Here is a 27,351-nt window from a genome sequence, read left to right as displayed (position 1 = left end):
TCTATGTATAATATTTCTCAAGATTATGGCATAGATTACTCATGATAACAAAATTATGGGCCAGGTGGAAAAATGACATTTGCGAATTTTAGTTGAGGAAAGTGTGGTACACAGGGCTAAATAATTGGCCGAGATCACCTGATACTTTGGAGAAAGGGAGGATTGGGAATGATTCATCCAGATTTTTCAGGTCATTAATACGTTGGACCATGTTATAGTAAAGAAATGTTTGAGAATGAGACATTTCCCTAAGAATGTGATATTTTTAAATGCATTGATTTATTATGCTGCTTTCTCTGAAACTGAACCTAACACTATCGATTCTGCCCCATTCAGAGCAAGGATGGGCTGGGCCTGGATGTTTGCCATGTGCTTCATATACACTGACAGGATTTTCTGAGCACACCTCGAGGTCTGCATTGCTTCATCCTCAATCATTTCCAAACAAGATCTGAAACAGAATCGAGGCATATAGCCAGACAATAGCAAGAGAGCAATTGGGAAAGTTTGTTTAAATTGTGCTTCTCTTCTTAATATCGTATGGTAAAATACTGACATTAGAAAAACATTCCATTATAAATAGTAGGATGTCCCTTATAGGAAGATTAAGTGAATGCTCTTTCAACCACTACATATGCCACTGAAACATTAGATTGAATCATATGAACTTGCAAATATTTGACATTTTGACTGATAAAAATGACAATTTAATACGGTTAAACTGACTCCATAATAGGTGCCTGATATTTGCAAGGATGCTTTTTCTAAAGTTTAGGTTGTTAATGCAGAAGGGAGAATTAAAGAGTTAAAAAGGATTTCAGGAATCATCTAATCCAACTTCTTTATGTATGAGATGAAGAATCTAAAGCTCAGAGAGAGAGTGCTTTATTTAGACTCTACTAGTATCCTGGTCTGTCAACCCACAGTTCAATATTCTTCCTGCTGTTCTAAGATGATGCAGGAAACTCCCTATCCCATTTGCCAGAGAGATTGTGAATGAGAGTCTCAGAGTACTCTAGGCCACTGCAGAGTCCCTGCATACGTGACCTATTTTAAAGCTACAAATTTATAAAACCCAATCAACATCAGCACTGCATTCATCAAAATGTAGTCTTAGTCTAATGATATTAAAAGTACTTTAAAGAAATATGATGACGAATATCAATTGTCATTATATAGGCCTAGGATCTTAGAGGATGTAGGAGACAAGGCTGAGTCTGGCTTGATTTCGTAATGGAAAAATGAAAGGATGTATGAGATGAAGGGACCTTACATATCAATTTTAGTAATAAATATTCACAGAAACCTTATGAGATAAATATTATAATACCCATCTTATAGATGGGGAAAATGAGATTTAGAAGGGCTAGTTACCTGCCCCAGGGCCACACAACAAATAGGGATCAGAGCAAGGTTTAGAACTTGGGAATACTTAATTCCAAGCTACAGTTCTTCCTAGGATGCAGCACTATCTTTAGTAACAAACCCTATAAGTTGATTCCTAAATAAGTTACACATATGTAGAAATGGTTCAGCCACTATAAAAACCTGTATGAAGTTTCCTCAAAAAATTAAAAATAGAACTATCATATAATTTGTTAACTATCATATGATTAATGATTCTGAGTATATATACAAAATAGTTGAAATCAGGGTTTCAAAGACATATCTGCATTCCCACATTCATTTCAGCATTATTCACAATAGCCAATAGATGGAAACAGGCTACATGTTCAGTGAAGGATAAATGAATAAAGAAAATAAAATGGAATATTATTCAGCCTTAAAAAGAACAACATTCTGACACACGCTACAATAGGAATGAACTAGAAGTATATTATGCTAAGTGAAATTACCCAATTATAGAAGGACAAGTATTGTGTGAGTTCACTTATATGAGGTATCTAGAAGAGTCAAACTCCTAGGAGCAGAGGGTAGAATTATGGTTGCTAGGAGCTAGGGGGAAGTGGAAATGGGGAGATGTCGTTAAATAAGTATGTGTGTGTGTGTGTATATATATATATAAAATATATATAATTAAATTTGTATATAAGTATATATATTTATATATAATAAGTATATATAATTAAATTAGTATATATAATTAAATTAGTATACATAATTAAAGTGTATATAATTAAATTATATACATATATACTTATATACTAATTTAGTATACTCACAAGTATATTAGTATACTAATTATAAACATATTAGTATATAAATATATACATTAAATAACTGTGTGTGTATATCTGTATATATATATATGTGTATATATGTGTATATATATATAGAGAGAGAGAGAGAGAGAGAGAGAGAGAGACAAGGTCTTGCTCTGTTGCCCAGGCTAGAGTCCAGCGGTGTGATCACAACTCATTGCAGCCTCAAACTTCTAGGTTCAGGCAATACTCCTTCCTCAGCCTCCTGAGTAGCTGGGACTACAGCCATGTGCCACCACACCTGGCTAATTTTCTTCTTCTTCTTCTTCTTCTTCTTCTTATTATTATTATTTGTAGAGATGAGGTCTCACTATGCTGCCGAGGCTGGTCTCAAACTCCCAGGCTCAAGCAATCCTCCTGCCCTGGCCTCCCAAAGTGCTGGGATTACAGGCATGAGCCACTGTGCCCAGTGGTATAAAATTTTAATTATACAAGATGAATAAGTTTTAGAGAACAGCTGTACAACAATTGTGCCTACAGATAATAATGCTGTACTGTGCACTTGAAATCTTGTTAGTAGAATCTTATGTAAAATGATCTTACCACAATTTTTTAAAAAGTTACTTAAGAGAGAATTTAAAATATTTCAAATGGAGGAAAAATAAATAAATAAAATAAGAAATTGTTCATAAATGTTATTTTGATGCATTATCAAGCACCAAAATTAGGTCTAATTTAGTTCACTAATCTCTTTTCCTTTCATCTTTTCATACATTATTAAGATTTCTGCTTCACCAAGTATAATTAATGTTCTTCATTTCTTAATTTGAGGTCATTGCTGCAGGCTTCACGGAAATCATGCAACATAGGTTTTCCCGTCAGAACACATTTTTTTCATGTGTTCTGAATAGAATGGAAACAGGCAACATACAGATTGGAGATCCTGGGTTATAGGTGCAGCCAACTAAATTGGTTGGTTTGTTAAGCCATAGACAACCGTGGGAAATAACTAGGTTGATGTTTGCCACTGAGTTGACTAGCTAACCAAATCATGCAGCATTTTTGTTAGCTGTCAAATCAATCTCATCATCTACTAAAATCTCCCAGAAATGATCACTGCCTTGGTAAGATACTGGACTTACGGAAACCGGTTTTTAAAATAATGCATTTATTCATTCATCCACCATTTATCAAGGGCCTTTTCCAGGCAAAGCTCTGAGCTAGGCATGGTAAGCAACTAAAATATACACAAAAAAGTGTGTTTGTGCTTTGAAAGAACTTAGGTAAGAAAATCAGGTACATAGCTTCGTACATAAGAGTTCTCTAATTTTGTGAATCATAAAGATATTTTTAATGTGTCTATAATGACATATGTTGGTTATGACAAGGTTGGCCATATTATTTATTGTCCAAATTGGAGCATTTTCAAAGTGAAAGAGAGCAACACTGTTAATAATTATTCTAGGACAACAGCTTAAACTGATACTGTTCTGGGCAAACTAGGACATATCCTAGTTGTTACCCACCCAGGAGAATGCATTATGTTTCACTTGATTCTCTTTCAAATGCCATTGACATCTATCACAGATCATTCCGAAATCAAGTCTACATGTTACAAACCAATTAACTGATAAAAATAACTCAAAGCAAACGATAAAGTTGACGGCATCATGTTAGTTACCAATTTTCTTGAATTATTTTCCTTATTTTTTGCTCAAGGAGAACTTTTGGCATCAGTTCCATCTACTAAAAATAGAGTTGTCAACCAAACTGAAAACTGCCGGTATGCACCCGGATACCATGCCATTGTCTTGTTTAACATGACATGAATTTAGTTTCTACTAATTTTTAATTTTAAGAATGGGGTGTATACATTTTTTTCTTTAATAACTTACGTTGCCTTTAGGAAATGCAGTTGCAGCTCATTGAATTCATTGCTAAATCTTTTTTTGTGAGAACAAATTGAATAGCATGTAGAAGACTGTAGGAATTTACTCTCTGAACAATTTTAAATACCAAGATAATTGACTTGAAATTGGCAATTGCTTTAATATTGTTTCTACTTAAAACTTCCATGACTCATAATACTTATTCATGGATTATATGTGTATAATTTTCCTAAATTTCTCTAAATTAAAAATGATTTTTCATCCTAAAAGGTTATAAATATCATGGCTATTATATTTTTCTCACAATTGTAATTACTGAAACACAGGTTTGTTTCATGTAAACTGTAGAAATATTTTGGAGACTAATTATACACAGAAAGGAAGCCACACATTAAATATAACATCCAAAACCAAATAGGCTATTTGCAGTGAAAGTTATTTGATCATTTGGAAATTATATTCATGATTATTTCGTTGTCTAGTTGAATGTATTTTAATTTAGTTTCACAAATAGCTACAAATATATGTTACTTTTATCCACTTCCCTTAATATTTCTTTGATAATCCTATGCTGATAACAACACAGTTATAAAGGAAAACTGAAGTACTTCTATATTTGTTATTTAAAGTGGGAAAATACGTATTAATGACTGATAAATGGCCGAAATTACTCTAGTTGATACCTAGAACTCAGGAAAAAAATTATATTTTGAAACCAATTCATTTCCTTGAATTTTTCAGTAGCCAGCATCATCCTGAGTAAGTATATACTCAATAAATATTACCTAAGTGATTGAGATAATGAATGAGGTATTTTTGAGGTAATTTTGAAGTGTCAATTTTCAGCCTGGAGAATTTTGTTTTTGTGTGAGTATGTGTGTGTGAATGTTTTTATTCATCCTACCCCATAGTTACTGAAATTAAGATGAAAATGATAGTATATAGTAAGTACAGAAAATTGTCCCATTTCCCTTTCAAATTTACAGGATGAAAAAGGAAAGGCTTGATCATTAGTCACCACTTTGTTGATGACAGTGTCTTGGAGACAAGTGAGCCACACCATCCATTAGGAAAACATTTCCATCTAAGAACCCAATGCACAGAAACCCCATTATTCATCTTGAATTCGAATTTGATGTAAATTAACCCTTCCCTGAACCAATCCCAGCTGCAGTCGAGATCCATAAAGATATATGTTGCTTACCATGCCTAGCTCAGAGCTTTGCCTGAAAAAGGCCCTTGATAAATGGTGGATGAATGAATAAATGTATTATTTTAAAAACCGGTTTCCGTAAGTCCATAATCACATGGACACAGCCAAGGACACTCTCAAGGCAGTCCTGCAGGTTATACTCAATTTGCCTAAAAATCGTAGTGGTTTGAGAGGAGGAGTGGATTTTCTCTTCAAAGTAAGATAAGTATGGTTGAATTGTAGAAAATCACGTCCTTGTCTTCCATTTACTCTAAAGCCAGTAAGAACTGACCACTGCTGCAATATTGAAAAGACATTTTAAAAGTAGAATAATAATAATAATAATAATAAAAGAAAAAAAAAAAAAAAAAAAAAAAAAAAAAAAAAAAAAAAAAAAAAAGAATATGTTGCTCATTGTTCTTCGACCCTAAAACCCTCATTTCATTCTCCTTTGCCTAGTCAAATACATTTGTTCTCATAATGTTCCAGTAAAGATTTCCTTGCTCCCCTCCCCGACACAATCAGCATTTGGAGTGTCTTGTTGCCATACAATCCTAAGTACACCTCTATCATAGCATTGTATAATAATACTAATAGTGGCTAATATTTGTCATGTGCTTACTCTGAGCCCGAAACTATGCTAAGGTCATTATAAGCATTATTTTATTTATTATTCACAAAGTCCCAAGAGTTAAATAATATTATTTTCCTCATTTTATTGATGAGAACTCAAAATCAGAGAGAGGCTAAGTATCTTTTCCAAGGCTCTCCAATTCAGAAGTTGGAGCCACGCTTTCAGATCCCGGAGCATCTGCATCTATTACCAATTAGCTATACTGCAAAAGCCTTCATTTCTCTGCCTTATCCTCCATCCTGAGAGCTATAGGAAGGTGGAGAAAATGTCTTGTTTATCTTTATAACTTCAGTACCTGGCAATCATTCCTGGCAGAGTAGTGCTTCACTATTTACCAAAGGAATAAATGAACGAATGAAAGAATGGTATGTGGTGTGCACAGAAGAAATTAGAACATTCCCGGGGCTGGGGTAGGGTAAAAAAGCTTTGTGCAGAAGATATTTGATCCAGCTCTTAAAGAATAAGCAAGCATTATCTCAGAAGAACAAAAAGCACATTTCTCCTTGACATTTTTTTTGTATTGTTGATTGTTTATTTGCTACCAAAGTGTTAATTTAACTTAAACAGTTTTTCACTGGAGAAATTAGTTCACAAATAAGTTGTATACCTGTCAGCAAAGAGAGCTTAGAATGTCAGAATGCCCATGTTTTTATTAATAGTGTAAGTGCCACACTGTGTTTATAATTATTCCTTGCTTTTGTTGATTATTAGTTCTTCTTAACATAACTGCATTTTTAGATTTGTGAGAGCAGAAAAGGGAAATTCTGGAAAACAACCATTAAAGCCATAACCTTTCTTAGGGATCACCAAACGAGGGTTATAGACATAAGGGAAGAAAGGAAACTTAAGACACTGGCCCCAAAAGATAATCAGCGTCAACACACATTTTTGAAGGGGCCCTAAGCAATGAGAGCAGAAATATGCCAAGGAAAAATGGGTGGTACCAGAAGAAAAGGAGGATCCAGGAAAGAGCTAGTAGAGTTTACAAGTAGAAAGAGCCCTACAGCAGCCAAGGAGCTTAGGGACATGGATGAAGATTTCTGCATTTGCCCCAAAAGTGCCATTAAGAACATTAAAGCTTATCTTTTTTTTTTTTTTTTTTTTTTACAAATCTAGTTGTCAGAAAAGCCTTACAACAAATATTCTAAATGTTCTCTTCTTTCCAAATTCAGTTGAGCCTGAAGGGTTTATGCTGTCCACTCCCACCTATTCATTGCCAATTCATCCTCCCTGTAAGCCACCTTCATCTGCAATAACTGCTCCCCACAGGATAAGCTGACATTGTGAGCTTCTATGCAGGAAATCCAATGTTCTGTCCTTTCATAAGTCCCATGGCAATGCAGAGAGCTGCTGGAGTCAGTGCCTTCCATATATTCTCTACAGCTGAAAGAATGCAAGCATCTTCCCAAAGTCACCATTCCATCCACACGTTTGTTTCTTCAATACATCTGGCAATGGGTAGTACACAGGGAGAGAAGAAGCAGAGCAGGGAATCTGTAAAAGATAATAGATAATTCCTATGACAATACTTTCAAGGAAACTATAATCTAGCTGTCAAGAAAAAAGAAACTACAAAACATCCTGAAAACAATTAATCCCTAATTTATGTTACTGAGTAAAACCACAGTATAAATTCACAGAAGTCTGATCGCTATGAGCTATTGCAAGAGGGAAAGTTTTCATGGAGGATACGGAGATTAAAGTAGGCCATGACATATGAGAAAGATTATTTATAGAACGGAAAATGGGAGCACATTCAGGAGAGAAAAATGTCACAAGTAAAGATGTGATAGTGGGAAAAAAAAGTTTAGATGGGATGAAGAACAGAGACTAGGTAGGCCTGATTTTAATAGATAAAGAATGTCAGGAAATAGTAAGATATAAAAGTGGATAAATTAAGAGAAAGATTAGATGATGGATTCCATTGACCAAACTTTGGTAAAAATCCAGCCAGAGAAGAAAGAGTCATTCTATAATTCTGTGATTTAGGTATATGCCATGTTTTCCTCTCAAATGTTTCCTACAGGTTTTGATTACATATGGCTACAATTCACTTTCTGACTAGAAAGGACCTACCTTACTCTGTTTGGACTGCTGTAACAAAATACCATTGACTGGGTAACTCTTAAACAACAGAAATTTATTAGTACTGGAGGCTGGGAACTTCAAGACCAACTGACCACAGATTTAGTGTCTGGTGAGGACCGACCCATTTCCTGGTTCATAAATGGTGTCTTTTCTCTGTGTCCTCACATGACAAAGGAACAAGGCAGTTCTCCAGGACCTCTTTTATAAGGTTACTAATCCCATTCATGAAGGCTCTACCCTCATGACCTAATTGGCCCCATCTTCTAATACGGTGACATTGGCGATTAGGTTTCAGTGAATGAAATCTGGAAGGACATAAACATTCAGACCATGGCAGGATCTCACACCAAAATGGTAGCATCTTTCCTTCATAATAGATTTATCGATAAAAACTCCCGAATTATATTCTCAGACGAATTCTTTCATTTTGGAACTCAAAGCAATACAAACTGTTTATTCTTCCAGAATTTTTTAAAATATGTAACGTTATGCACACAGAAAGTTTTTCCTGAGCAGATTTTTTTGGGAGTTTGGTTTTTGAAACTAGCTTATTAAATATACAAAATCTTCAGTCCAATTTTTTATTTCTGCTAATTAGAAGTTTTCTCTAGGCATAGCTTTGTTAGTAAGTCTTGCTTTAAGCCCCCTTCTTTTTTTTTTTAACTTCATTTAAATCTTTCTAGAGTTCTTAATTGAGGATTTTAATTGAGGGTTTTTAGACCTATGATGCTCTCCTATTTCTCTCAAAGGACCAAAGACATGTTTTGGTCTGGTCTGGGGAAGTTCAGGTATAATCAGATTAAGTCTCCCTTCACCAAAAATTGAGCAAATTCCCTGGATCAGCATCACTAAAAAAGAGTCTCTGGGGCAACAGACTGATGTTATTACTCACCATCTTAATGTACATAAAATTAAGGAACTATATTTACTCACTTCAGAAAATTTCTAAGTTGTGCAGATCAATATAAAAGGTGCCTTATACTGAGCAGTGGTTGGTGTGAACATTTCTGTGATTGGTGCAATCTATTTTCAGAGCTAAGGAAGCCAGAAGATTAAAAAAGCAGACCCTTAACTACCTAAGGGAGGTTAACAGTCTAGTGCACAAGAAAGCTTGCATCAGATGACCAGGATTCTTACGGTGCCTCTTTCAGCCAAGGATTGTGCCTTCTCTGATATTAGGCCATAATGATCACATGCACTCAACATGCAATGCCTCATTTAGTTCTAACCATCATAGTACTGTTATTTCCACTTTACAGATGCTGAAACGAAGGCCCAAAGAAGTGAAGTGACTTACTTGGGGTCACACAGTTCATTTAACCTCAAATCCTCATTTTTTTCTCCAGTGTATAATTTTGGTTTTCTGTTTCCTAGTTTGTAAAGTGCAACATTTGGAGACTGTTTTTAAGCAGACTCTCCTACCAGAAAATTCTTGAAGTCTTAACGTTTCTTAATTGTAAAATAAGTGTTTTAAAAGAGATCCTGTTACACATAGTTTACAAAAACACAAGTTTATCGTGGGACCAACTATGTCCAGGGAACTCTGGAATTTCTTAAAGAACAGGTCTAGGGGCAAATGAGGAATGTAAATGGGAAAGAAATTGTAAAATTTTCTCTACGGCCCTAATAGGATCCCGAATCTATTTATTTTTACCATTAAGTCCTGTGAACACTAAAGATAATCACAGCTGGCAATATGTAAATTATCCTTATTTGCAGCTTCTTGAAGTTAAAGGTTGTGTGTGTTTGGCTGGTATAACTGCATTGCCACTTAATTACCAATGTAAATGCTCTCAAATTATAGAAACCAATATAAGCCCCTCAACTTAAAGATTTATTTACAGAACCCTAAGTAATGACATTGAGCTTCACGTTCACCTTGTGAGGTGAGCTGAAGAGGATCAGCTTCCGTGTGTAATTGTGCATAATTAGTCTTCTGCCTTGAAACAGAAAAGGAGTATTTCACAGAATTCCCACCATGACTGGGGAGGACAGGCCATGTCTGTCCCAGCCGTGGCTAGGGAGGACAGAGGACTACTCTGATGGAGAAAATGCACACCTTTGTAAAGAGGCACTCTGGGATGGAAAGAGCCTGGGGTGGGTTATGAGAGCCGTGAAGGTGATGCACATGTGCATAAAGGGAAAGCATTTGAGTGGCTGCCTCTTCAAATTAAATATTCTGTGACAGAAAAGTAGGCTGCATCCTGTGTGTTAGCTCTCATGGCACTGCAAGCTAGAGAGACATATAACAAGAACCGTCATCGTTGGTCAATTTCCTTTTAAAGATTTGTCCACTGATTTACTCATTCCATTGATCAGACATTGCAATTCACAAGCTCCTATTACATTCTCTTGGTTAAAAGTGAGGTCCAGATTGGGCTCGACACATGAATCTGTAGAGTTTTCCCCTCTACCTGGCAAACAATCCAAGTTGCACCTGGATATATCGGACCTTACTCATCATTTATGTCCAGGAGTGCTGCATTTGTTTTACAATGCCATCTAATTTGTCAGCTCAGTTCAAAAAAATTTCAGCACCTGCAAAACGTCATGAACTCTGAGGTTGACAGGAAAAGGGGGAAAAGATGGCATGTTGTTTGAATAGTCTTCTCAATATAGAAATGTATGGCTCTTGAAATGGTACATTAAGACAAAAGCGTAGCATGCCACGGATTGCAGGAACTCATCGCGGAGGACATGCCCGTTAGAATTTATGCCACACAAACGCAAAAATATGTTCTTATAAATTAAGTAGTTTGACTTTTCCACATTTTATACACATGTGATGTTGTCGTTCTTGACTTTGTACATGATAGTGTAGAATAAGCTTTTTGCCTTAGACTTTTTATAGGCAGAAATGTGCCATTGCAATGAAAAAACTTAGGAGCGTTTTATGAATGGCTGTATTACCATCCTCATCAATTGGCTTTTATTGAATTCAGGCACTATATGATATACCTTACATATAGTGGAATGTGTGTGTATGATTTAATAAATGATTTAAATTATTTTCAGGCCATTTTTACATTAATCTATAAGGAAATATAAGCTCCTTTAAAATGGTTTTGAAACTTAGCGTCTCAAAAGGAGTACAAAAACAACTCCGAAGTTCCCCTATGTTTCTGGAAACATTAAATCCTCTTGGCAATGGGTGACATGTGAAAGGACTCCCTCAGTTTGCCCTGAAATACTCCCCTTGGTCCTAAAAACATTATGCACTCCCTTAGTGAGTTAGAGGCAAAGGAGCCAGTGTGTTTTGAGGGACAAGGTATAAATGCTACGGCATCCACAAGGATTAGCTGCCTTTTCTGGAAAATTAGGAAATTGATGTATAATTTTTAATTACACATAAATTTCAAACTTCCCATCAAAGTCAAATTGTGCTGATGTAGTCAAACGTAATCTAAGCATTGATTCAAAAACCTGCTGATGGAGTGAAAATACATGGAAACTTGTTAACTAGAAGTACAATTATCTACATCTCAGCAAATAACGCCAGAGTGTCATGTAATACGCTGAGCTCAGGCAGGCTATAGCCAATGCAGATCTTTTTTTTTCTTCATCAATAATATTTACAGTTGGAAGCAAAACATGGCTGCAATCTAAGTGCTGCACATAACAAGGAAGTTGTTGGCTTGATACCTTGTTTCCTGACACTGTGAAGCACTGAAACAGCTACCTTCTTAGTCATCGCCTGATGATACTGTGTTAAAACTGGAGGGGAGCACATGGCTGTTTTATATGAGCCACAACCCTGGGAGATTTTCTTCATTGTTTAGTTGTTTTACTTCTTGATAGACATACTGGGATGTTAAAAGCATAGGACTGAAAGTTGTGCATTATGGAGTTTTTCCTTTGTTCTCCTGCTGAATTTTTCTAGGTCTATGCAGACATTGTAAAGACAGTTTACCTCCCGACACCTGCTGTGTGCTAGGCACCTTCCTAGAACTCAAAACAAAACCTTTCCACCCATCAGCCTACTTTATTGAAGTTATTCTTACATGCAAAGTCCAAAAAAAAAAAAAAAAAAAAACTAAACAAACATCAGTAATCAGAGAAGCATGATTGGTTACATAAGCACTGTGCATAGTAAGAGACCTGAAATATAAAATAACCATTTTTACTCTTCTTTCAGTCTGCAAATATGCCAACTAAGGGTAACACAGTTGAAATTATGGGGTAGATTTGGGGTGTCATTTATATACCGCTCTATCTAAGGATGCAGCTGTGCGTAATTAAACAAGCCCTGATAATTTGGATTCTAAGCTGCTTACTAGCTGTGTGACTTGGGACAAATTGCTTAAATCATCTTTTAAATACATGCAATAATCTCTATGTCATTAGATTGTGGTGAAAATTAAGAGATGACATGTAAAATGCCAGAAAATATTAAATCCTCAGCTTGTAGTTACTTTTTCCATATCCCTATGTTCCACCTTTTAGTTCTAATGTATTTTACAGGTAATCCCAGTGTAGAAAATGAACCAGATACAGGAAAGATTAACTACCTGGATAGAATGCTCACAGAATCAAAGATCTAGTTGTCATCTTTGTCGTAGAATTAATCTATTTACTCTGGGTTCCTGAAACTAGTAAAATAACCCTAACAAATAGCAGCAAACGAATTTTAATAAAAGAGAACAATGAAACATTTAATAGAAGACCAACGTCTAAGAACTACTTAATAAAAATGCCTTTTAATATTGAGTGATTTCTGCTCAGGTCCACCCCACAAAGAGGACCTGGACTGAGTTGAGCTATGTTGCAACTCTCTCGCTTGTCAAAGTTGTAGCTCCTCCTCGTGTTGCTAAATCACAGCAGATGGCTTCCTTTTACACCCAACGCCGTCAGTGGAATGTAAATGCGTCTCCTCACAACACTGAAAATACTGAGGCTGTGTGTTTAATCTGTGCTGTACAAGCAGGATGACCCTGAAAAGAACATGAGCACTGAGCACGTTTGGAGAATTGGCATCAATCCTTGGAAACAGGATTGGGGAGGATTTTTCAGGCCTAGTGACTAATCATAGTTTTCTTCCTGAGGCTCCTAACTCAGCCATATCCCTGAGGACAAGCAATCTAAATGGTGATTGAATAGAAAAGTTATAGACCCAAGGGAGATATTTTTTTTAAAAGGGGCAGTGGGAGTGTTGTTTGGGGTATGGGAAAAAGTAGAGAGAGTTGTGCTGCTCCACAAAATTGAAGAGGCTTAGTTTATTGTTTGAACATTCAATTCTATGTCTCCTTGGGAGTTAAAAAAAATAAAATAAAATTTCCCTGTTTCAGATTATTTAAGTCACTAAGAGGAATATTTTCTCTAAGGAATTACTTCAAAATTCAGAAATAATGTAAATGATTCATGTCAGTATGATACCAAGTATGAGACAAGAATTATCCAGAAAAAAAACTATATTTTGAGAGTTTGAATAGCAAATTATAGAAATAAAATATAATCAAGCACATTAGCCAGGTTATCTCAGTTTTTTTCTTAAATAGATCTCCAAGCTGCTTAGAAAACAGAGAACCTGATCTTCATTTTATTAAAAGTCTCCAAAAATTAACCAGTGGCTAAAGGAGAAGAGAACTTGTCATGCCATTTGTCTTTTGAGCCTTTTGTAGCAAAGGAACAGAGTTCTTGTCACTTCTACTTCCCACCTTTCCTTGGGCAAGGGTCTCAAACTATTATTTCAAAAAACGATGTGGTCATTGTGAATATCATAATTACCCTATGTACTGTATATAACACAGACTTAGAGATCCCAAAGCATAAAATAACCTCTTTAGCTTTATTGTATGATCTAATTTTATAGTAGATTATTAAATTCTGTGCTACATTTATACATAGAGATGGAGCAATTTTAGTTCAGCAGTATTTTTAAACTAATAGGAAAATGCTGTTAGACTTTATTTTTGTCCCCTCTAAGAATAAATGCTTTAGATTCCTCAATACAAATGAAAACCTAGCCTTTGCTTCTGTTGTGCTTTTGCGTATTTAGGTGAACTGTTAGTAAAGTCATACATAAGGTTTTGGATTTGTTTTTTGTTTTTTTTTTAATCTTGCTAACTTTAAAACCTATAGACTTTTACCAAATGGCTTATGAAAGCCTGACTTCTGAAAGAAACCTTTAGTTCTAAAACTAAATACTATTTCAATAAATCCTCATAATATGAAGGTTTCTATCTTTGCTGGTTGTCAGGTTGCTTGGTGTTTTAAGTTGCTTTGAGTTCATAGATTTTAGAAATGTTCACTTGGGATCTGACCAGCCTCTCAGCTTCACAGGATCCATCTCTGTTTAGACATACCAAGTCTCAAACTATTTTGAAGAGAAAAGGCTGTGCAGTGAAAGGCTTCCCATTAAAGCATGATATGTGTCTTTCATCTTCCACTAGGCAGAGTTCGAAACTGAAAGTCTGATAATTTGATGTAAACTGACAGTGACAATAGAAATGGCTACTTTTGAGATTATTTAAGAGAAGGTGCAAGGTATAGACATTCATCAATGAAACACTAAAAGAAAGGTTTTTATTTCTATGTTTGCTTTTTAAAATAAGAATAGAGTAAATGGCACAATAGATTATATAAACAAGGACTTCAATGACAAGCTGTCAAAGTTAAAATAATATATTTTACATGGGTGACTTGACGCCACACTTTATCACCTACACGAGGGGAAGCCAATTTGAGTCTGGTCAATAAAACACAACCTCCAAAGTTGGGCCTGGGGCAAAGCTGACATAGTGTGGCAGAGCCTGGTGATTTGGCATCCACTTCTGCTGAGACACAGCAGGAGTTGGCACTGCTACCATCTGGGGTATGTCCGACATTTAAGACCTATTTGATTAATCAACACTTATGCAGGTTGAAGGGACGATGCGTTGGCTCTGCTCTGAGGCAGTTCAGGCTCTGGTAATTTAATGCAGGTCTGAGGCATAAATGGGACTTGTGATTCAAAAGCTGGATTTACTGCAGTCTCACAACTGTTGAAAATTAAAGTACATGTGCTGCAAGTTAGGGGTTACTAGGGTATCTCATTATAGGAGGCTATTTTTTTTCAGAGGTTGGAATCTTTGCTGAATTACTGAGAGACTTATTCGAATGTAGGCTTGGACCAAATAATTTTCTGATAAATTGGCCATAAATCCTCAGTAAAATAAGCTTGGTGTTCTCAGCATATCTATTGGCTTTTTGATCATTTTTATGGCTTTCCTTTTGCTGGTCAAATTATCCTTATATGCTCCTAAAGCTCCTCTGACATGGATTAAGTCAACACAAACCAATAGACCTTCATTACTTTGGCAACTGGTTTTGATTTGGGGGCAATAAATATGATGACACAGACTAGATTACCTCTGCTGAAGGGATATGTGATAAGCCGTAGGGATGTCAGGGATCCTGCATTATTTTTTCTGCGTAATGTGAGAATGAATTAATAGCAGCTTTTAACTAGCTGAAGAAAGCTGGAAAGAAGAAAGAAATCTGAATGAAAAGAGAGCCAAGGTATGGCTTACAGGTTAAGAGTGGTGACACCAGTTGATCATAAGAAAGTCCATGAACACCCAGTGTGTGTCCAACACCATGCAAGGCACAGGCAGGCAGGGTCAGGGCCAAATACGTGAGGGAACTAACATGTGATCCATATCTTAGTGTCTGGTAGAGGAGATAAGACCATCAATGAGAGCAAGATTTATTGTGCAATAAAAGCGTAGAGCAGAGAGAAATAAGCAAGGCCTGGAATAGCCAAAGAAGGGGTAATGGAAGAAGCAAGATCTGCAAATATGGGGGTTGGAGGAACTATTTTCCTTATAAAAATTGTTTGTTAAATTATTACTTTTCCAACATTTTGCTTGGAAAAAAATGCAAACCTAAAGAGAATTGAAAAAAAGTTACAACTTTTTTTCATGTAATGCATGTAACTCTTTAACCCAGATTACCAACTTTTTAACATTTTGATACCTTTGCTTTATCTCTGTCCATATACATGTATTTTTTTTTTTTTTTTTTTTTTTTGCTCAGTGATTAGAAAGTAGATTGCAGATGTCATGACACTTTACCATTAAGTATTTTAGTATCTCTTAAGAGGGCTTCCTTCTATAACCACAATGCTGGTATCACATTCAAGAAATTTAACATCTTATATACTATCCATATTCAGACTTTCTAATTGTCCCAATCATGTCCCTTATAGATTTTTTAAATCCAGGATACAATCAATTGCATTTAGTCATCAGTTGGCATGTCTTTTTAGTATCTTTTTTATCTCAAACTGTCCCCTGCCCTTTTAATTCTTTTGCCACTGAATATTCTCTTGCTTTTGGAATTCTGTATAAAATCAATTGGCATATTTATCTCTTGTCTTCTAAAATTATTTAGTATGGCAGAAATGGATATGAAGAAACTACAATCTTTTTCTGCACTACAAATGCAGGTTAGTAGAGGACCCAGCAGATACATAAAAAGGGAACTCAAATAATGAAGCTACTATGTTTAAAATAAGTGGTATAAGTCATCAGCCTAGGAAAGGACCAGCAGCGAGTACACATGAAATCGCTCCCTCCATTCTGGCCCTCCTGAGAGACAGGAAATCAGGTTTCTTGACATGGTATCTAGATGGGTTACATGCTCAGTTTTGGTAAACACCTTCCTGGCACATGAGCTGTCTGCCACTTCCTATTCTATTTCTTCTCTATTTGTGGCTCTGCATAAGGAGTTATCCTTCTGTAAAGTTTCCCAGGCATGCAGGAAATGTCCCAGAACCACAGGCATGCTTTTTGTTCTCCTTAAAGCAATTGGATCATGATGATTCCTTCAGCCTAAAACATACTTCTTTACCATTCTCCCAGCAACTTCCTTTGAGAAACTTAGAGATCCCATGAGGCACCTTCCTTTCTCCTTGTTTTTCCTTCATATTCACCTCTAAACTAACACTACCCATATGAAACTGTAATTGTTTATATAGCTGCCCCACCCCCAGGCACTATCACTAAATAGTGAATTATTTTAAAGATAATGGTTATGCCTTTTGCTTCCATATCTCCAGGATCTAATATGCTGTCTGAAACTTTGAAGGCATTCGGTAATAATTTGTTGAGTAAGTGAATGAAAGCATGAATAAATGAATGAATGAATTTCACCACCAACAAATTTTCTGGGCTCTGTAGAACTCTTCTTATGACTGAGAAGAACTTAATAATGTGTTAAACAGGGCAATCAGTGTTACAAGTCTGTGAGTCAATAATAATTGATCAGCCACTTGGGCAAAGCACTGCATTTTATATTATTGAGAAGTTCCAGAGTAACAAATAGTCATGCATTACAGTCCTGAAGGGAGGGATGGATTTGGCTTAACTCACATTAAACAACAGCTACACATTCATGTGCATATGCTATGCCAGGCAGGCCTAGCTACAGCTCTTCTCAAAAATGTGCTGACCCTGGACATTGCTGTGTAAGAGTTACAGGTGAGTGGAGTCACATGGGCTTCCCTGGAGAGGCTTTGCAAAGTACAGAGAAAGTTTGAATTATCTTTTAAAAAGAGGAGAAGCATGATTGAATAAATGGCATGTTTCAGAATGGAGAAGTGGTTTGGCAGGAGCAGGTGATTCCTGTTTGAAAAGTGGCAGGTAAAGAGAGTTGCTCTGCTGGAACCCCTGGCACTAGCTAGGCTGCAACTGATGATGACCCTCATGAGGAAATGGGACTCATAAATAAAGAGCCTCAACTTAAAAATTGTTGGGTGGAGTGGCGCACGCCTGTAATCCCAGCACTTTGGGAAGCCAAGGTGGGTGGATTGCTTGAGCCCGGGAGGTCAAGACTACAATGAGCCAAGATCACGCCACTGCATTCCAGCCTGGGTGACAGAGTGAGACCCTGTCTCAAAATAAATAAAGAAATAAAATTGAAATTAGCAATTTATATTTGATATGGGTAGGTTTGATGTAGTTCGTTCCCAGGGCTTCCTAGTAAAGTAAGTACGGTCATTTTTTTCTATGGGGCTGGATGGAGGATGTAGATTCTGGAGGAAATAAAAGTGTGTAGAGAATAGATGAATTACCTAGGGAGAAGACAGTTGGGCCAGGATTGTGAGTGTGGGAATGCAGAAGAGAGAAATTAGAACAGGATAGTAGGGGAACTGGTTACAAATAGGTCTGGGCATAGAGTAATGAAGAGATGAAAATGATGTGCTTTGAAAACTACAAGTGTTTGCAGCTCATAGCGCTGAATGAGTTACACGCTCTGAATCTTTGGTTAGCAACCACTGTTTTCTAAAACGAAATAAAGAGAAGAAAAGAAAAAAAAGGGAGAGAAGCATGAATGTCCACACAGCTTTTCTGAGACCAAAATAGGCCAAGCTAATGTCCAGTAGTTCACCTAATGGAAATAAAAAGAATAATTCACATGTAGTAAATGATAGCTGGCTGCTGCTTATTTTTTACCTTTATTTTTGTTTTTAATCCTCACTAGCAGCTCCTGATTGTGTCACTTGATAACATTTCCATTCTAGATACGAGGGGCAGGAAAAGGTAAAAACAAACACATTGTTTGTTGATTTCACAAAAAGGAATAATGCTCATGTCTGGTTGGCTCCTTGGTCATATTATCCCTTATCTGCCACTCCAATTCCTGCCAGCAGCACCTCAGAGATGGCACCTCCCCTTGCTGCTTCCGTTCCTCTGCTGGACACATGCTGAGATTTTTATTAGGTAAAAATCCCAAGAGGAAGAAGCTCTGTGTTGATAAAGTCAATAGCTCATTGCATGCTGCTAGACAAGCTCTAACTTTTAATTCTCTTCTGCCAAGTGGCAGTCTGCAATGTCTTTGTGGAACAGACACAATTGCCAGGGAAACAATTGGGAACAAGGAAGGCAAATATCTGCACCTGAATGGAGCTTCCATTACAGCAGGATACACACATAAACTCTATAGACTTCACATGGTACTGCGTGCTTGAGAGAACGAAAGCTGATTGCAATCAAAAAGGATGGTCAGGGAAGGTCTCCCCAAGAGGATGACAGCAAATAGTAACATCTACCTAGTTGAGTTATTAAGAGAATTAAAGCATTTTCTGTGTTAAAAACATCTGGCAAACCACTGACACAGGGTCAGAAGAAATGGCTAGCCATTATCTTTCAACAATAAATTTACAAAGCTTAATGAAATATAACTCAGTTTGAGCTGCTGGGATTTGGTTCTTGTATGAGACGAGGCGATAATTTTTATTCACAAGGCCATGTGCTCCAAAGAAAACAATGCTATCACTTATACCACCTGCTTATGGAGAGAAAAATATGAAAGCAATGTCCTCAAACTTCTAGCTGCATCTATGCTTCTGCCTAAAATCTGGTATCCTAAGTAGGAGAGAGGTTGTGAATTATCAGGGCTTTTGCTTGATACTTATTTTTACAGATCTAATGCCTATACTGGCTCCTGCCAGGGACTGTTTGGCTCACCACTCTACTTCTAGCTAGCATTGTGATTACACAATTTGTTGAATGCAGAAATAAACTTGTCTATTGATGACCAATGTCACAGCACATGTCAAATCTCAGTGTCACTGGGCCCTTTCCCTAAAGGTCTACAAGAGGAAATATGTCATGCTTGAGTTAATGTTGAGGCTGATTGTTTAACCTGGAACTAGAATTCCAAATATATATCCTTATGTTAGATCAATTTTCTTTCCTCATTTATCTCCAATGTGTCCACAGGAAATTTCCACAGTAGCTGTTCTAGTCTCTTCCTTCCTATCATAGCTATACCATTCCTTCTGGTACAGAAATCATATCAGAAGGTTCCCAGGAAGCATCTTCCAGGCTGCGGTTCCCTGGACGGTCCCATCTCATCTCAGTTTTTCCTCCCCCAGCTATTCTGATGACTCCCAATCAGCATAGTTATAAGAAATTGTAATCACATGGTGAGAATTAATGAGAAAGCCTTTATATTGGATTCCTTCTTTTTCCAGCAAGGGACTTCAAACCCTGCTAACTGCAGTCTTACAGCCCTTGGAGGGGGCCGTAGCTCACCATTGTTCCGTTCTCAGCAAACCCAGTGGGAGCTTATCTGTTTTCTGGGAGAAACAGAGCAGCCAGATGAAGAGATGGGGCAGTGCCAAGGAGAAAATGATACTCAGCATGAAGTGCAGATCCCTCCCTCCCCTGTTCCCTGCTGTCGGCCTGCTGCTCAGAGGGAAAGGTGCCTGGTGGCTCTCTGATCGCTGTCCTTTCTTCACATTCCTAAGCCTTTTATTTGGTGAAAGGAGCATCTGGCTGGATAGCCTCCTACTTATCCCAGGACACTTCCCGAGTCCTCTCTTTTGGCTTTTTAATACCTTATTTTCCCCTTATGACTGTAAAATGGACAGTATATTTATGGTTGAAAATTGGCTGCTATAGCAATATTAATTTTAAAAACAGAGTTTTGGCACATATTCAATATTACTATGGAAACGGCCCTTTCTAACAATTCACTGATAAGATATAGTTCAAGGACTGAGGTCTGTGTGGGAGGTTTTTACCATCCACCAAATTGATGATCTACTTGTCAGAATAGCAATTCACAAGAACTGCTCTCCGAATTTGTATTCCTTTTTTAAAAAATTTAGAGGATGAGCATTCGAGAGATGCCTTTATTTTACTTTATATATGTAGATGGAAGATAAATATTCCAACTGGAAGGTTAAATACACAGTGTGTTTAAAATAATTTTTCCATGAATCACTAATTCTCTTAATTGCACATAATGGTCTTACTTGGTTATTTGATGTAACACTAAATACACACACAGACACAGCTAGTTTCAGAAACGCACATATTGAAGCTGGAATGTAACCTGCAATCAACTGGCACATTCAAACATTTTAACTTTCCATCTTAAACTGTCTCCACATATTTCTATGTAACTGATATACATACAACTGAATTCCAGGAAAGACTTGAAGTAATTCATTCCACTGTGGTGTTTTCCAGGAGCCAGTTTTTAACCCCAAATATTGCCTCTATTTTTAACCACAAACATACTTCTCTTGGTTTTATAAAAAGCAGGCATGAGAGAAAGGACCTCAAGGGGCTGATGGTTGCAGCATTAGCTCTTGAATTCCCTCACTTTAAGTCACAGCTTTCATGTTTGCACCTCTGTTCACTTGGAAATGTGAGGTTACATTTTCCAAAAAATCCTGCAATGTTTCATATTTTTCAGGGCTCCTTCTGGTATGTTTATTGTTTTCACGTTATTTCAAATGCTGTCATCGGCCCTAAATATCATGAAAGATAGGTCCTGATGCTGACAACAGAATTTGTCTCATTTCTCTTATTTGCAGCTCATTTTGTGTTTTCCAAATTAGGTGAACTCTCAAGCAATTCGTAACAGTTGATTCTGATAGGCTCAGATTGCACACCCTTCCACCAGCGCCACATCAGCACAGTGAGAGTGATAACCTGAAGCGCCTCCTTGTTCACAAGTTCGGCCCTGAGTGGATGGTAGGAGTTCTGAAATCCAAACAGGATCAAGAAAATCAATCAGGGGAAGGTCACTCGGGGTAATAAACAAGAGTAATCACATGGATCAAAGTTCTCCTCCTGTGCGTATGTCCTATGAGAAGCTCTTTATCCACTGAATGCTGTAATTCTCAGAACAATTCTAAGGTGTGGGAATTGTTGTCCCCATTTATTGTACTTATCCTACACATACTGTGGGAAAATGGTATATGAGCAGAGCTCTTAACCACTTCATTACACAGCCAGGAGTGGCAGAGGTAGGGCTGCATCCCAGGCCTTGAATTTGCTCTTTCATTCTTATGACATTTCTGAGAGAAGTGGGAAAACAGTATATATAGGCTAAGTATACTAAACAAGTATCGAAACCGGATTCAAATCCCTTTCTGTCTGCTTAGCAAGTGCATGCTGTTTCCAGTTCCCCTTCAGAAGAAACAGGATGAAATTTCTTTTCTGGGATTGAGAGGAAAACACACGTTAACGTATGGTGCTAGCACATTCCAGCATACAGTAATCAGGATGGAAGTTTCAAAATAGGTTTTGACAGTCTCACCATAGAATACCATGGCATAACCTTGCTTGGGTCCTATATAGGCCAGAACCCAGTTAGTGTTTCAGAATAAATTCTCTTTGAGGAGAACAAATGAAACATCTGTTTATTTTATTCTGCAGATATGGAGTTCAAAGTAATCACAGTTTAAATTAATCATACATACAATATACATTTTTTAAAAGATGTTAATATGATAACTGACTACAGATAGCAGCATGTCATTTTTCAGAAAAAAAAACAATTCTACATGATATTTATAATTAATTTGGGGTATGTCTTTTCAGGAAAAGGTTATTCAAAAGCGCAGTGTTAAAGCACAACCAATCCAAATAGGGCTGGCCTTAAATCTCATCCTGCACCTGGAGGCCTCCATCATCAGTTCATGTGTCCCAGCAGTTTCAATTATCAAAAGATCCATCCTAGTGCCGTATATTTTAAGCACAGTTGAAGAATAGTGGAGCAAAAAAAAAGCCTTTCAACCATGGGAATTTAAAAGCAAAGGGCCCTGAAGAGGCGATTTCAAAACCTTACTCATTCAGTTCACTCTAAAGCTTAATGACATGCCCTATTTGATACAGTTGGGGGAACTCTTTCATCAAAAACTTTATATGAGGCTGGGAATTGCAATATTAGGTTTGTAGGTTGGCTCCCTTGGTCATACTGCAACGTCCTGAGGGAATTCTAGTTTATCTTTTGAAAGCAAATAGAATTAGGGATAATGATAAATGGTATACTAATGACTACTAATATGTTTGTGTATTTGAGAACTTCGTATAGGCTGTGCTTTTTGTATTTTACATTCTTTGTGTTTTATTTGGTCCCATCCTTTGAAGTAGATGTTAATATTCCATTTTATAAGTGATGAAAATGAGTTCCTAAGAGGTGAAATAACTTGCTGTGTTTGCACAAGTAATTGGCAGAGCCACGAATCAAACCCAGGTCTCTGCCTCTGAAGACTGACCTCTTAACCACTTCATTACACAGCCAGGACTGGCAGAGGTGGGGCTGGATTCCAGGCCTTGAATTTGCTCTTTTATTTTTATCACATTTTTAAGAACAGCAAAGCAACTGTAGATGAAGGACTTGGTTCCTTAGGAGTCCCAAAATATGTGAAACAGGTCAGCCCTCTGGTTCAACCTGAATTGGGGTACTAACAAGGACTCAGGACCCACCCCCATGAGTCCTTCATCCTCTCCTGTTGCAGCATAGCAGATGAGAGGATCTAGGCAGCCTCAGTTTACCCAATGTAATCAATCTCAGGCTGAATGAGAAGAGAAGGGCCTGGAAAAGTTTAGAAAACAGAGACAAACCAAATGATTTTTCTCTTGTGTGCATGGGTGTGGACACTCCCAACTCTCTCATCCAGGAGAACCGCCATTTACTCCAACAGATGGCATGATTTACCAGACAGATTAAGATGAAATCAACATCTAAGAACAAGAGTGTGCATTTTCTAAAGATCATTGGATAGTACTAAGGTGTTTTTCTGGTCAGATTTCATCTGCCCTTCTGTATCCCAGCCTTTTGACCTTTCAAGCCCAACTCTACGGTTCTGTTCCTCTTTCCCAGGCCAGAGTTATCTTTGTTGATAAAACATATAATTATTTACAAAAGCATGCCACACAGTATGGATGGAGAGCTTGCCCTCTAGTTGACATAAACTATTTTTTCTAAAAAAACTACTGAACTCTATGAAATTCTATATGCTTTACTTCAAAAGCTCCAATCATCGGAGGATGAAAAGTTGTCATAACCCAGAATTTTTCACAGTAATGTGAAGGGGAGATGGAGTAGTAAACGTATTTCTAATGATCTAATAGTACTATATTCTTGAATGTCTCCAAGGCACCTAAGACCAGCTTTTCCCAACCTGACCTCATATTCTTCCTACACAAACCTCATGTGAACCCAGTTTTTCCTCGTGTGAACCCAATTTCAATGACTGACATCCCAATCCACCTGCTCATCTAATGTGGTGTCACCAGCCATCTTCATCCTTCCTCTCTTCCCCACTGCCCCACACAATCTGACATGGGGTGATGCTGAATTTACCTCAGAAATCTCTCTCAACCATTCTTTCCCTTCAATTCTCACTCCTTTGCTAAATTTAGACCTAGGTAATCTCCTACCATGACTAACAAGATAAACTAACTTTTCTGCCTCCAATTTCTTCCCCACCTACCTATCTCCCATCCTCCACCCTGTTACCAGAGCTTATCATGTTATGCTTTTGCTTAAATATCTTCAGTGGCTCCTCACTGACTACAGGACAAAGTCTGAGTTTAGTGTGGCATTCACATTTCTTAACAAGACTCTTCTACTTTATAGTATTTTCTCTCACCAACTCTTTTCACCCTTTCCCAATTCAAACATACACATTCATGGTCAATGTCTTCGGTCACACTGGGTTTCTTACTGTTTCCCTAAATTCTAAGGACTTTTATGTCTTCTTGCGTTTTATGTTTTGTTTTTGTTTTTGTTTTGAGACAGAGTTTTGCTCTATCGCCCAGGGTGGAGTGCGGTAGCGTGATCTCAGCTTACGTCAACCTCTGCCTCTCGAGTTCAAGCGATTCTTCTGCCTCAGCCTCCCAAGTAGTTGGGATTACGGGCGCCCACCACCATGCACTGCTAATTTTTGTGTTTTTAGTGGAGAAAGCGTTTCACCATGTTGGCCAGGCTGGTCTCGAACTCCTGACCTCAGGTGATTTGCCCACCTCAGCTTCCCAAAGTGCTGGGATTACAGGCGTGAGCCACCGAGATTGTCTCATTAAAGTGGAATTTCCTCCTTGAAGTACTTGAGCATCCACTAATCCTTCAAAGGACAATCATGTCTCATTCCAATCTTGCTCCACCTACTCCTCAACACAATTAATTCATCACACGGTCATAACACCTATCTGTAATGTATTATGATTATTTGTGTGTGTGTGTGTGTGTGTGTGTGTGTGTGTCTTCCTCTTCTCCTATCTCCAGAATTTGAGCTCCAGATTCCAAACTTTTATTTGTCTTTGTATTTTAATTTCCTAGCTCAGCAAATGCTCATAGTAAATGGTCAACAAGTATTGCTGATTGAATGCACAAACTAATGAACCACATTTGAGCAAGGATTATTGTGAGTAGATCCCAGACAATACTATGAAGATGTTAGAATATTATATTAACTGTAAAATAATTTAAACCAAGACACAGGGAACAATAAAAAGAGACTAAGGATAGAAAAGATATTTAAGCTCTCTAGGATGTTAAACACAGATTTAATTTGTAATAGATTGGTTTGGTAACGTGGGGATGAGTCCTAGAGAAAGCTAAATAAGAAGGTAAAAGAGTTTACTACTGATTTACTCTGACAGAAATATGTCTTTGAAAAAATCCGTTTAAAAATTCAAACAGTAACTCCTTTCTGTCTTTAATATTTCTATGCAACTCAGTCACAGTTTCATGTTAGCCATTGTTAAACTGATAAGAGTTCAGGTTTGCTAAAAAGTGTTTTGCAAACACATCAGAATTAACATTAATCAAACCACTGTGTAAAAATAACAACTTTGAGAGCCCAGGATCCAGCTCCCTTTGACAGGGCTCTACCTGCCGTTGTCTGCTGCTAGATGCTTGGATTCAGCGTTAAGCACATGTGCCTTTACAACCATTCAATTGCCATGTCGAATCTGGATCAAGGTGATTCCTATGGAACCCCCCTGTGAGACCAGCGTATCACAGTCCCTCCTGTCTCAAGAATTTTTCCCACAAGACCCAACTAATTTAATTTATTTCCTTTCCCAAAACAACAAAACAAAACTGTAAAATAACCATTTCTTCAGTCCCAAATTAAAACTTTTGGCAAGGGAGGAAAGATATCATGAATAATACGTGGCTATAGATCTAGAATCATTTCACAAATATAAGTGTGGGCTCATCTTTTGCCTTTGTTGCTACATGAATGATCTCAGTCACTGAGATTAAGAGACTGAGCAAATATGGTAGCTATTTCATGCCATATTTTCTGACTGTAGACTTTAGATGCTAGATATATGATCATTTGCAAATGATTTCAGAATAAGAAAATCTGACTTTCTTTTAATACCTTGGTCTTTTTACAGTACTGAGTGGTACCAGCTTGCTCTGGTTGGTCTTCATTCCTGGGTAGTTCCATTGTCCTGAATATTTATTTGCCTTTGCTGTAGAATTCGCATCCCAATGATTTCAATCTTTCCAGTTGGCAGATGACTTGATCTCCGACATTTTCACCGCTATTGGCTCAGTGACCCTCGCCTTGTTACTGATCCTCTTGCTGGCCATTGTTGCTTCTGTTGTCACCTTCAACAAAAGGGCAACTCAGGGAACCTACAGCCCCAGCCGTCAGGAGAAGGAGGGCTCCCGAGTGGAAATGTGGAACTTGATGCCGCCCCCTGCAATGGAGAGACTGATTTAGGAGCATTGTGTCCCTTCGAGATGGGGATCCACACACTGTGAATGTGACGACTGTACTTCGGGTATCTCTGACATACCTGACGATGTTAATCTGCAACTGGGATTACACTGGAACTACAGGAATGATTCCTTTGACCACCTTAAAAACCTTCACAGTGGTTCCACTCGACACCGTTATTTTATTACGTTATATCAGCCAGTCGCAGAAAAAGTCTATGCCGGTAATTTCAGCCTTATAATTAGCAAAAACATCTTCCAGAGAATAAAGTCTTCTGTGGCTTTAGTGGCTATCACTGAAACTCTTTCCTCTTTTCAACCTGGGAACAAATTTTAGTTTTCATTTTAGGTTTCTGTACTTTCTGTAGTTTCTGTGTAAACTGCCATATGTTTACACAAACACTACAGGAAAAAACTGGCTACATTTCTCACTTCTCCTATCGTGTGGTCAAAGTTATTGTTGGATAGCAGCGATGGGATGTATACTTTTGTCCTTCATTCACGGATTCAGAGAAAGCTCTGGGAATGACTTATGGTTCAAAAAAGTGACCCAATGGCAACAAATAAAAATTGAAATGCAGTTGTTCTCCTTTCTGAGTACTTTTTGCATTTTCGTGACATTACGTGTGACAAAAGTAACCTCTAGGAACATTTGAAGAACCTGCTTATGAATTAGATCTTTTACCTAAATCATCTGAAGTTGGTTACATTTTCAAATTATTACTCTTTGTAAAGGGTTGGTTAAGGCAAAACACTTCCTAGATAGAAATCAAAACAGGAGGAAAACTCAGATTCTCAAGTTCGAAAAATCGAGTTCTTCTCTTCCAACTGCTTTTAGGTAAATCAGTGCCAAACAGTGACATTGTTTAAAGGTAAGAACTCCAAAGTTAAATGTGTGCACTTTAAGGAGTATGTGTTTAAGACTAT

At 37.3% G+C, this 27,351-nt stretch overlaps 1 protein-coding gene across 2 annotated transcripts in view; it reads left to right on the top strand.

The window, feature by feature from the left end:
• The window catches only part of CRB1 (crumbs cell polarity complex component 1), a 211,720-nt gene extending 184,716 nt beyond the window's left edge, over positions 1-27,004 (top strand). For both annotated transcript variants that reach the window (XM_063647634.1, XM_054452101.1), the window contains one exon: positions 26,213-27,004. In XM_063647634.1, coding sequence (XP_063503704.1) covers positions 26,213-26,428 — 216 coding nt within the window. In that variant the 3' untranslated portion in view covers positions 26,429-27,004. The remainder of the gene's footprint in view (positions 1-26,212) is intronic.
• The last annotated feature ends 347 nt before the right edge of the window (positions 27,005-27,351 follow it).

The sequence above is a fragment of the Pongo pygmaeus genome, chromosome 1 (genome assembly GCF_028885625.2).
Source record: "Pongo pygmaeus isolate AG05252 chromosome 1, NHGRI_mPonPyg2-v2.0_pri, whole genome shotgun sequence".
Taxonomy (NCBI): domain Eukaryota; kingdom Metazoa; phylum Chordata; class Mammalia; order Primates; family Hominidae; genus Pongo; species Pongo pygmaeus.
Note: the sequence above shows the minus strand (reverse complement) of the source record. Positions and strands in the feature narration are given on the sequence as shown.